The following is a 12,536-nucleotide window of genomic DNA, read 5'->3' as shown; positions in this document are numbered from 1 at the left end:
CAAAAGGTAAGCTCTGGAAGAGTCTCGTAAAGACAGCTCTAAGTGACCTTCCCAGAAGGAAGTTTAAGCAGAATCAGATTGTGTTTTGCAAATTACACTTTAAATGTCAGAAAGTGTTCAATTCTAAACTACAGCTTTAAGTTTATAATCAACCCAACAAAATTGACTCTGTTGTTGACGTTCATTTTCAGCACAACTGGCTTCTGAATAAACTTACTTGTGTATTTCTATCATTAGTTAAATTCAACAATGTTGACAGAAAGTATCTGTGTGTTAAAAGTACTGATTAAAATAAAGCTACATTAACACAGATTTAATCTATTATTTCAAGTCAACATACTTGACACAACAAATTGTCCATAAGAAACATCTGTACAGCACTATTTTTGAACTAAATTTTTTTTTTTTTAAAGATATGATTTACTTGGACATAATATTTACACCCAACTGAAATGTCTCATGGCAAAACAAAAGCACCAGTTTCTCTACACACATGCAAGGGGGAACACATACACAAAACATAAAAACACTCTGATCTGAGCAAACAGAAGAAATAACATGTACTTTACAAGTGCAAAACTATTTTATACACAACTGAACTCTACCCCTCGGTCTGCTATGGTATGGTTTTGTCCTCCATAGATATAACATGTTTTACTTTCTCTCTCTCTCTTTGTTTTCACAGCACAATTGTACAAATTTGCAATTTCTAATTTCAATCAACTCAGATCAGAGTAGCCACTACCACACGAAAATAAAAACTAAGACCTATATCACACCTTAAATCGCAAAAGAAAATACAAAGTTTGCTTCCATGCACACGAAACATAAAGAAATCATGTTCTTCCTAAGAAAACAAAAAACTACAGAGGAAACAATAGTGAAACTGTACTTTGAGGAAATAAGAAACAACTACACAAATACAACATCACATCACATGGCAAAGAAGGACCGAAATCAGAATGCTTACAATTTTAGGTTTGTAGGGCGGTTGAACTTCCAGACTTTCGATCTTCTCCCAGACGATTCGTCGGAAAAATGCATGGTCTTTGATGTCCCTCTCACCAGTGGGACCACAGCCTAGTCGTTTTATTGGATTCTTTGTCAGCAGCTGAGAACATTGCATAGTCATTTTTGTTTACATTAAGGAACACTATTCTTCCTGGACTTAAAAACAAACGAACAAACAAACTCCAAATATAATACTTTCGTAAGCAGTTTCTTATGCAGTTGAATGCACTTGTGCACAGCAAATTAATAATTCCAACTGACTGCAAGGGTGAAAGTCTGACAGACTCCCTGTCGCAAAAATAATATACACATGACGGTAGGCCGGGTTTGGGGAAACTAAGTGGCCATGGGAATGGAGCTATACGAAACAATTAGTCCCGTTGAGTGTTGTTTTGCTAATTTGAGCCATACACTCCGAAGTCTTACATTACAATCACAATAATCACAGTATGTTGTGAGGTAAACTTACCCCTTTGCAGAGAGAGACAGCCTCACGAGACATTGACTTGGCGTAAGACACGTTGTGGTCTGTAATGGATGTGAACAACTCCTCCTCATCTTCTCCGTCAAATGGTGGCTATCATCAACAAAAACAAGAAGAGCAAACGCTCGATCGAGTCACTTTCGCAGTTCTGAATATTATATGAGGCATCAGATGGACAGGAAGAAATTGCTATTCACAACACAATGAGTCACGTTCACATAAAATTTGAGCCCGGTCACTTTTATAGTTTCCGAGAAAAGCCCAACGTTAAGTTGTGTGTTGCCGAACAGAAAAGGCTAGTTATCTCCCTTGTTTTTCTGATAACGTTCGTAAAAGGCTACAGATGTAAATACTTTGATGTAAAGAATAATCCTACAAAGTTTCAATCACATCCGATGAACTTTGTCAAAGATATAAAATGTCTAATTTTTCCTTTGACGCTGACCTGTGACCTTGAAAAAGGTCAAAGGTCAACGAAACCATCGTTAAAGTGTAGAGGTCATTGGAGGTCACGACTAAACAAAATATGAGCCCGATCGCTTTGATAGTTTCCGAGAAAAGTTTGTCAAAGATATAAAATGTCTAATTTTTCCTTTGACGCTGACCTGTGACCTTGAAAAAGGTCAAAGGTCAACGAAACCATCGTTAAAGTGTAGAGGTCATTGGAGGTCACGACTAAACAAAATATGAGCCCGATCGCTTTGATAGTTTCCGAGAAAAGTCCAACGTTAAGGTGGTGTCTACGGACGGCCGGCCGGACGGCCAGCCGGCCGGCCGGACAGACTAACACTGACCGATTACATAGAGTCACTTTTTCTCAAGTGACTCAATGAATATATCAACAGGGGGCTTCCATAGCACAAAATGCCAGAAGTCTAATGTGATAATAGCAACCTTTCAACACCCAAACAGAGTAAAACAAAACAATTACTTGCATATAAACATGCACATTAACTATGTACCAATAGAGATGGAATCACAAGTAATAACAATTACCTCTTTACCAAAAGAGATGGAATCAATAAGAATCAACTCATAAAATGTTCCACTGTGTTTCAATGAGTGAAGAAAACCAACCTGTCCTGCTAACATCTCGTACAACAAGACACCATAGGCCCACCAGTCCACAGACTTTCCGTAAGGCTGATACAGCACAATCTATCGACAAAAAGGACAAAGACCATGAGATGTTGGCAGATTCCGCACATTCAATCAGCACAATCCATCAGTAAATTGACATCACCTGTCATAAAATGAAGGCTCTCAACTTCAGTCTCTTGATTTCAGTTTCATGAATGTGTAAGAAAGTAAAATCTAGCTGTGAGTGTGCACAAGCGTGTGTATGTACATGCATTAATCTGTGTCTGTATTTGGTGTTTTTGTCTCTGGTTACAACATGTATTATTGAGAAGGTGTGTTTCTGTGGGTGTTTGAGAGTTTGTAGGTCTTAAAACTGTGTCTGTACATGGCACTTTTTCTCCGATGTTATATTTCAAAGTCACCATGACAATATACTGTTGCGCTGTGATTTCTAGTTATTTGTACATGTACCAATGGTAGCATATAACAAGGTGGCATTGGCAAGGAGAAGTTGCTAATGGTGAGCGTTTCTTTCTGTGTATCTCTTCACTTTTGCTAGTACACATAGGAAAATGTGCTGCATACATTTTCCTATGTGTGCTAGCAAAAGTGAAGATACACAGAAAGAAACGCTCACCATAAGCAACTTCTCCTCACCAATGCCACCTGATCGCAGATAAGATTTGCCTCCCTTGGTTCAAGAGTAGTATTCTGCCCACTAAGTCTTGACAGACCCAAAGAAACATCAATGACAAAATTGAAGATCAGGTACATAAGGTCAGCCATATTCAGTTTAAATGCAAACAATACCCCCCCCCCCCTCTCTCTCTCTCTCTCACACACACACAGTGGATAGAAAGATGAGCAACCTGTTGTAACAAATGTATTCTATCAATCAATCATCAAACAAAGACACACACCTGTCACACCGCAGCTAATGGTGATTCTATAGTGACAACTGCTACAGCTGGCTCATACATCTAGACCAGCATGCTTGCACAGTGCTTGTCCAACAGGGGCCTTGTGTATGCATGCAGAGCTGTTTATCCTTAAACTGGTGGTTGAGTATTTTCTAAGAAAAGTAGGTGTATTATTTTAAAGGTACAAAACCATGTACATGTACAACCAGAGTTACTCGCGTTGCTGTTGGCCTAGTGGTAAGGCGTCCGCCCCGTGATCGGGAGGTCGTGGGTTCGAACCCCGGCCGGGTCATACCTAAGACTTTAAAATTGGCAATCTAGTGGCTGCTCCGCCTGGCGTCTGGCATTATGGGGTTAGTGCTAGGACTGGTTGGTCCGGTGTCAGAATAATGTGACTGGGTGAGACATGAAGCCTGTGCTGCGACTTCTGTCTTGTGTGTGACGCACGTTATGTCAAAGCAGCACCGCCCTGATATGGCCCTTCGTGGTCGGCTGGGCGTTAAGCAAACAAACAAACAAACTCGCGTTGCTGAACGTGTTTGAAATCGTGTAAGCAAACACACACACACGTACAAACACACACAGCATCATCAAAGCTATATCTTGTCCTGCCTATCCACTAACACCACCCATTGCTCAGTCTCTCTAACTCTCTCTCTTTCTCTCTATCTCTCTCTCTCTCTCTCTCTCCGGCTCTCTCTGGTTGCCTGAGGGAGGAACGGGAGGGGGACAAAGAGAGGAGGGGAGGGGAGTAGTAGAGGATGGATTGGTGGGACAATAGTAAGCTGGCTTGGAGAAGAACAACAGTAAAAGACAACGCAGATCGACTGCATGTATCTCACTTTTCTGTCTCTTTATACCACTGCAAAATATAACACACCCCCTCCCCAACTTTCCCCTACCCCAATACCACCCCTTTCCCCACTTACCTCAGGAGCGATGTAATCAGGCGTGCCACAGAATGTCCGTGTTGTTCGGGCATCGATCATGCCTTCTTTACACATGCCAAAATCAGCTATTTTGATATGTCCTTCACAATCTAACATCACATTGTCCAGCTTCAAATCTCTGAAACATAATGCCACAGAATGATTAGTGTGAGATGGTGAAAAAGCAGGAATCAATATGGAGTTTGTGTGTGTGTTTTTTTTCTAAAATCCTTCCTTAATCTGACCACCCTAATAAAGATTCGTTCTGGGTAAAGAAAATAGGAATGTTGGACAATACGAATCAGTTCGATCAGCAAAGATTTTGAGCTTTGTTTGTTTGTTTTTGCATGTTGGTCTCCTTTGCTGATGTTGGTGACCATGAAATAAGCACAAAACAAGAAAAGCAAATGCGTATATGACTCCCCTTCTTCATGTACCATTACAGTGGAACCCCCCTTTTAAGACACCCCATAGAAGACTCCCTCCCTTGTATTTGAATCAAAAGTAAAATATCTGCAGTTCTGGATTCATAAAATGTTCAAGAGAACGTTGATTTCCTACTTGTTCACCCTAACTTGATCCTAATGTGACACAAGACCTGGGAACCCCTGTTTTGCACTTTGAGTATTCTCAAGCAAACTTGGTGTATTTTCAAAAAAATGAGCGTACTCCACACAGCGTTTGCACATCCATGATTAAAACATGCCTCATGCGCGTCTGTCACACCGTTAATTAAGTTTACCTATACATTTAAAACAAATGCTTTTTTCAATTTTTACTGACAAAAACTGTACCATATTTGACGGACTACAAGCCGCGACTTTTTAAAAAAAAAAATCGCATTGCGGCTTATAAAAAGATGCGGCTAAAACGTTACCTAAACTTGAATAGCATTCACCTAATGGAAGTCGCCGCGGATTTTCATTTCGCTCGATTAGCGATTACCGGTACTTTATTAGCTCTCTACTCAAGACTCGGCGCTTTTCTCTTTCTTTCGCGAATCTTCGTTTGTCAACAAGTCGTCGTGACAAGCGTACAGAGAAACACCGGATGTATCAGGATCTCGCGCGCGCGAGATTTTGTTTTTTTGTGTCTCGCGATAGTTGGAGGAGCGAGAGCCGCCATGTTGTGTTTTCGTCTGCTCGAAATGTGCGCAAAAGTCGTAAATCATCCCAAAAAAGCTTATTCCGGGCGGGACTACATGTGTGTGTTGGTTACAAATTGTGTGTGTGTGATATTTTTCTTCAAACTTTTTCACTTTTCTTCTTTGTTTCACTTGTTTATTCTCGGAGCCGATTTTGCCAAATACCGTACTTTCGTTTGCCTGGTTGTTTTGATTGATTGACACGATCCGATTATATTTTTTTTGACGGCGGCTAATATAGTGACGTAATCATGTGCCAAAATACTGGATCGGCTTCAGGATGGGCTTGTGAAGAAAAGTAGTCTAGGAATTTTTCTCGTCGTATTTTTTTCCCACTGACCGTACTGAGCGTATCCTCGACAATCATGCGTACAAAATACGGCGAAATCGTATGGGTTCCCAGGTCTGTGACACGTATCAATGCATTTTGTTGTCCAATACCAGGAATATCCCACAGAAATAAAAGCTTGCATTTTTCATGATCTGATAACTTCGACCATTATTTCTAATATTCACATTTATTCCCCCCTCTGCTTCTTTACCTCTGTAAACTTGTAGAGCTAGTTATTTTTCGATAAACACCCAGCAACCAAACAAATAACGAGCCAGCAACAGCCTGAATCCTCGATAGCGCAATGGGTTGAGAAGCTGTTCTGTGTCGGTACTACTTTTGCGACTGAAAAGGTCCGAACGCTCTAATGTATGAAGTATACATCTCCGCAGCAAACAATACAAACATACCGCATTTAAATTAACAACTACAGGCTTGAACATATGCATCTCCATATAAAATCCATGAGTTCGGTTGTTTTCTTTAATCTAGATCTGCCGTGCACAAACGTTCAACACAAGCAAATTCCCAAGGCAAGTAACTCTCATACTTTGTCTAGCGACAAGAGTAGTTCCCCTTTCAATTTTTTTTCACTCAGTTTCTTCGACAACAGATTGCAATCCGACGGTCAGTTTTCAACAATATTTCACTTTATAAACAGATCACACGCAACCAAATGCACACATCTCATCAATTTAGAACATAAAGCGGTTTCATACACTATTTTCCCCAGAAAACTGAACTTCATACAGTTTTTAACTTTCGAACACAGGTGCAAAGGTTCATCTGCTAGTACCATTTGACGAAAGAACATTATCCTAAGCGATACCAAAACATGAACAGAACACACAATATCTGCCTTTACCGCCACAGCAGAATAACAACATATCTGTGTACTTGATTTTAGTCCAAAACAGGGAAACTGACAAGAAGTGTTAACACAATGGAATGATTTGCACAGAACTATACAACCGCGCATTAATCGATCGCCTGCGCAGGTTGACTGGTTGAGTGAATAGGATTCGATCAAACTTTTGCACAAAAACTCCTCTTTTCTTTGAATAACTGAAGAAAGAAAAAATAAAGAGGTTACACACCTTGGCTCAGTGATTATTAAAAATAATGGTCTCAGTTCGTGGTCATGAAAAAGCTCGCTGAAGCTCGCATTTGTCATGATCCGCTAACTTCGACCATTATTTTTAATAATCACTGAGACTCGGCATGTAACCTCTACGTAACCTCTACTTATATCTGACGCAATGACATCATAACATGATGTCATCACCAATAGTCTAGCCAAGACTAATTTGGCTCAGACACAAAGCTGTGACCTCAAATAAAACAATGAGGTCAAGACTTATTTCCTTGATAGCTCAGTAGATATTTTAGTAGTGATAGATCTTCTCCACCAAACATTTTCATGCTATGACCTTGAAATTTGACAAAAACACGCTAAATTTTATTTTGTTCATGTCTGAAGATCATACAAGTTTGTGAAATTTGGAGATTATAGCTTCAAAAACATCTGGGAAATCAACCTTAAAATTTTTTGAACCGTATGTGACCCCACTGTGAACCCACATTTGACGAGGGTTAATCAATCTGGGGTCATGACGGGAGAACATCAAACCCTAGAAGTATGCAAAGTTTCAAAGCTCTGGCTTCAAAAACATCTAATCTCAACATAAATTTTTTTTACTACCGCCTAACACTTTTATTCATTCCTATTAAGACTTTCCTGATTACTAAGGTTAGTCAATGAAGCAGCCCATAACTCATACATTTTCCTTCCTAAATCAGAGAAAAAAACATTTTATAATAGTGCTTACCTGTATATATAAGTTTCTTGCTTTATCTTTATTAGGGCTTACCTGTATATAATTCCTTGCTCATGTAAGTAGAAAAGACCTATGGCAATTTCTGCTGCATAAAACCTGTGAACAAAGACAAACAGAACACTACAAAAGAGACCAAGATTCAACAAAGGAGAGAACACTAAAAACACCCCATTATCTTAAAAAAAAAAAAAAAAACAACATGTGAGAAGAAAAAAAACGCACAACAAATGAGTACTCTAGAGAAACTTTTACCTCAATCATTGTCTACTTACTGCAAGGTCTTTTCCTACATATCTGTCTTATAAGTTGTACATTTATCTAAATGTTTTATAGGTGAAGTGTGTGAGTTTATGCACAGTAATGGTAGGTTGAAAATGTCCCAATACATGTCAACAGAACATGAGAACCCTTACGCAGCCACTGGTTCCTTGAACTTTCCTTCCTGCTGAATGCGATACATGAGATCTCCTCCATTCACGTACTCCATAACAAAGTATAGCCGATCCTGAAAAAATAAAACCCATTTCCAATAAAATATGCTGAACTGAGGATAAAGCAAAGACCAAAGTATTTGTGTAAATTCAGAATATTCACTGAAGCAATTACTTTGTATCCCACAGAAAACCTAACTTTTGGGATTTGGTTTTTACAAGCAAATATGTGTGCTACCAGGGGGAAAAAACAACAACCTCAAATAGCATCTCAAAAGGGAAATGAATGCAACACAGGCTTAGCACAGGCTTAATCATATGAACAGGAGAAAAAAAAACCTCTAGTTACAGCCAACCCGGGAATCCAACTTACACTAACAACAATCATCCAAATCACAGCCTGAACTGTCTGCAAAGTGTCGCCCAATTCTTACTTCTATTAGTGCTAATGATAACAATTACGTTCACTTACAAGTCGACGATGTTTGAAAATAACTCTGTCAAGTTTTTATTGGTTGTGGAAGAGTTGCTTTCCCTTTTTGTCCATAGAACCACTGAGGCAAGTTACACATGACAAAAACTGACAGAGTTATTTCCAGAGTTTGTCTATTGCTCATGGCCAGATATGGCAGTTTGCCTTATTACGTATATATATATTTACACAGCGTATTACCATGGTCTGAAAGCAGGAGTGTAGCAGAACGAGGAAAGGTGGTTTGTGAGGTAAGGCTAACACTCGCTTCTCTATCATGGTGCACTCCACATCGTCGTCTTGGATGATGACATCTTTCTTGAGGATCTTGATGGCGTACAGCTCATCCGTCCCTTTACGTTCCGCCAGCACCACCTGCACAGCGCAGTCTTCTCATAACAGTCTCCGTTAGTGTGGAAATCATCAAATATCTCACCATTCCAAACGCAAACAAACATTCTGTAACGTTATGCTTGCTAGCGCATTACACATCTAGGAATCGTTTCTTCTCAATGACATACAAATTCAGTTGCTTATCTCTATGTTGAGTTGCTGTAACCTTCCATTACTGGGGACTACCAGCAAGCTGCATTCAATACAGGACAAAGACAAAAGAATGACAGAAATAAGAGGCATCAGGATGAGCCAAGACCATAAGCTGAAATTCAGAAAACTGAAGTTTAATTCTGTTTTTCTCCCCGAAAGACCACTGTAATCCACGATTCATTGAAATCGAGAACGATTCATCGAAACTGCACACTTCACAGCTGAAGGTGAAAATTGGGTTGGACTTTGCAATCTCTCTATCTCTCTTGGTCACATACACGCACACACACACCCATAAACGCACTAATGCACACTCACACACACAAACACAGGTATACATGTACACTACAGATTTTCCACCAAAAAAACAAACAGCACTAACCTTGCCAAAGCTGCCCTTGCCTAGAACAGTCAGAAAGTTAAAGTCGTTTGCACGTACAATGTCTTGCTTGTTCAGATTCTTCAGCTTGTCTGCCGCTGGCTCTCTTTTTTTGTCGTTCATATCTGCTTTCTGAAATGAACAATATCAGTCAACCAACCAATCGAATCTACTGAAATTAATTATTATGATTTTAATATATAATTGAATTAGGATTGATAATACTTGTAACAACATTGGAATAAAACAAAGAAGGTATGCATATTCTTAAGCACAATTCCTGTGGGTATTTACACCTTTCAATCTTTCTTTCTTTATTTGGTGTTTAACGTCGTTTTCAACCACGAAGGTTATATCGCGACGAGGGAAAGGGGGGAGATGGGATAGGGGAAAGGGGGGGGGAGGAGATGGGATAGAGCCACTTGTTAAGTGTTTCTTGTTCACAAAAGCACTAATCAAAAAATTGCTCCAGGGGCTTGCAACGTAGTACAATATATGACCTTACTGGGAGAATGACACCTTTCAATACAAAGAATTTTTCAAGAACAGATGCTGGTTAAACACATTAACTTAGGCGAAACTATGAATGATTTTAGCTGAGGTGGGAGAAAGTAGAAACAATTGTATACTTTTCAAGTAGCTTGTCCTTTTCTTAAACAAAATGACCTTTTGTGCCTAATATCTGTATACATGTACTTTGTACAGTAAAATGTATCACAAGGACCTCATGCAAGTCAGTGGTCTCAGTTCGGACTTACAGAGTGTATACAGCTTTATGAATTAATCTGCAGTGCAACATCACTTGTAGATACAGAGACCAACTAACTCATCAGCCAATTGTCAGATGGTATTAATCAGACTAAAAATGTTCTGATCAAAGTAAAATATAAACAGATCAACATCCATTCAATTAACCTGAAGAAATATAAATATGTCCAACTGGATAAAAAAAACAAGACATAAAAAACAAAAAAGTACCATCATTTTCGGACTACAATAACACTGTGACACCAATCTATCAGGTGCACTCACTCACTTTAGGAATAAAAATAATTTTGTCCATACAAAAGGCGTTTCCAAAAGCACAATACATTTTTGATATCCGTTTTAAATTGAAAATTATAAGTGTGATATTGCCTGCTATTCAGACTTGGTCGTGACAGACGTTTTCTTCTACACGAGATTACGTCGATGTCTAACGAAGCCGTCAGGCTGAGTTCGACATCAGGTAATCGAGTGTGGAAGAAAACTCTGTCAAACGACAAAGTCTGAATAGCATTAATGTCTCACAGCTTCAACAGAGGAGAGATCAAACTCGTTTTCCGTACTCACGCTCTGACAGGGCAAACCTTATCAGCCATTTGTGGGGAGATCTACTTTTTGACGAAGTGACCAAACAACTACATGTATGAATGACGTCTCGGTATGTGTGAATGACGCCACAGTCACCGTCACGTCTGTATCCTTTGAAGCATCGCATTCTTTATCACGTCTTTCTGTGTCTGAATGCGCGAAATGTTTGTTCTTTTCGTTATGTTTGTCTTCTCTGTACACAACTCTGTCCAACAATTTCAGACTCACAGGCCTCATGATCGAGCCACTTTCAAAGGGCAGCTAGATTCGCGTATGGAAACAGTACTGGCGTCTGGGATGCCCTTCGCAGTATTCTTAGTGTTGAAGAATTTGTAAAGAAAAGAAACGATAACAGCGGGAGAAATGAAAGCCATGTGTGCATTTTTGGCCTTTTCGAGGGACGATTGCGAGTTTCATTCCGTTCTTGTCATACTCGGAAACGTGAAACATACAATCTTGCACACATTTGCTTTAGTAGCGGCAAAGAAGGAAAGCGTGAGACATACATGTATAGAAAGGGACGGGTGTTCATAGCAATAGAAGTAAGTTCAGCAAGGAAAACACATTAAGCCACAAATTAAACGCAACCAACTATGAGACCCACTTGTCAGGATCAAGAAAAAAAGTATTATCTTATTGTCCGAAAATTAGAGTAATTATACTACATAATGCGCAACTGAACCAGCTCAAACTCTAGTGGTCAAACCACTGTCAATACAATGTTTTCTACCAATGCCGACCATGGAGAACACAGAAGAATTGTCTTCTTTATGAAAAAAAAATAATTTGAAAGCTGAAAGTTACAATTCAGCAAAATATTCACACTCTGCAGAGAAAGCAGCCAAGGCAGTAGATTTGTTGACAATTATGTCCAAATGGAAAGAATCGCTCTTATCCCTTGTAAAAGTCTGAAGAGATCTGTGATGAGATCAATGATTTACAAGATGGAATTGGAAATTACACAGGATATAAGGGTACTAGCTTTAACTGTTCAAGGTTATTGAATGACCATGTTCTGTAATAAAAAAAATTAAAAAAACACCACACACAAAGCAAGACACAAAATGATGGTCGCACAAAAATTAATTCTTCAAGAGTGAGCAAACAATCCAGTCTAACCGCTGGTTTGACTGCAGACAATATAGTTGTTACCGCTGTTAAGCTTTTATACTTCAGAGTTCAGGCGATGGAGGCCTCGTTCAACAGCCACTGATACGGTTCATTTGAAATGACTGACCTGGCAAATAACTCATTACACTTTAGACAGTCTGGTCAAGCCTACTGAGTGACAGACTGTTTGTGAAAAAAACCCACTGACTTTCTGATCAAAGATATGATCTGTTTTTTTTTATACTGATTTTAGTCTATCATTCTGTCCCACAAATGTGAAAGTAAGTGCAATTTAAAAAAAAAAAATTTGGACTCTGCTTAGAGTGGATAAAATGCTACCAATCTCCTGATGGAGTTTTGATGTATATGGCTGGTAGGGTAAGAGCTGGTTTCAGAACCGTCAAATAAAATGACAACAACATTTTGCCTCATTTCAACATCAGGCCTGAAAGTGGCGAGTAATTTACTCGCCATGGCGTGTAGAAACATGTAACTGGCGAGTAGAAAT

The 12,536-nt window shown here is 39.3% G+C and overlaps 1 protein-coding gene across 2 annotated transcripts in view; it reads right to left on the bottom strand.

Moving 5' to 3' along the window:
- The window catches only part of LOC138959018 (calcium-dependent protein kinase C-like), a 40,032-nt gene that overhangs the window by 12,809 nt on the left and 14,687 nt on the right, over positions 1–12,536 (bottom strand). For both annotated transcript variants that reach the window (XM_070330386.1, XM_070330385.1), the window contains exons 4-11: positions 9,569–9,697; positions 8,842–9,015; positions 8,151–8,242; positions 7,771–7,833; positions 4,425–4,563; positions 2,573–2,653; positions 1,481–1,588; positions 971–1,111 (exon numbers count right to left, since the gene is read on the bottom strand). In XM_070330386.1, coding sequence (XP_070186487.1) covers positions 971–1,111; positions 1,481–1,588; positions 2,573–2,653; positions 4,425–4,563; positions 7,771–7,833; positions 8,151–8,242; positions 8,842–9,015; positions 9,569–9,697 — 927 coding nt within the window. The remainder of the gene's footprint in view (positions 1–970; positions 1,112–1,480; positions 1,589–2,572; positions 2,654–4,424; positions 4,564–7,770; positions 7,834–8,150; positions 8,243–8,841; positions 9,016–9,568; positions 9,698–12,536) is intronic.

The sequence above is a fragment of the Littorina saxatilis genome, linkage group LG2 (genome assembly GCF_037325665.1).
Source record: "Littorina saxatilis isolate snail1 linkage group LG2, US_GU_Lsax_2.0, whole genome shotgun sequence".
NCBI classification, from domain to species: Eukaryota; Metazoa; Mollusca; class Gastropoda; order Littorinimorpha; family Littorinidae; genus Littorina; species Littorina saxatilis.
The sequence above is the reverse complement of the archived record's forward strand: the minus strand, read 5'-3'. Positions and strand labels throughout refer to the sequence as shown.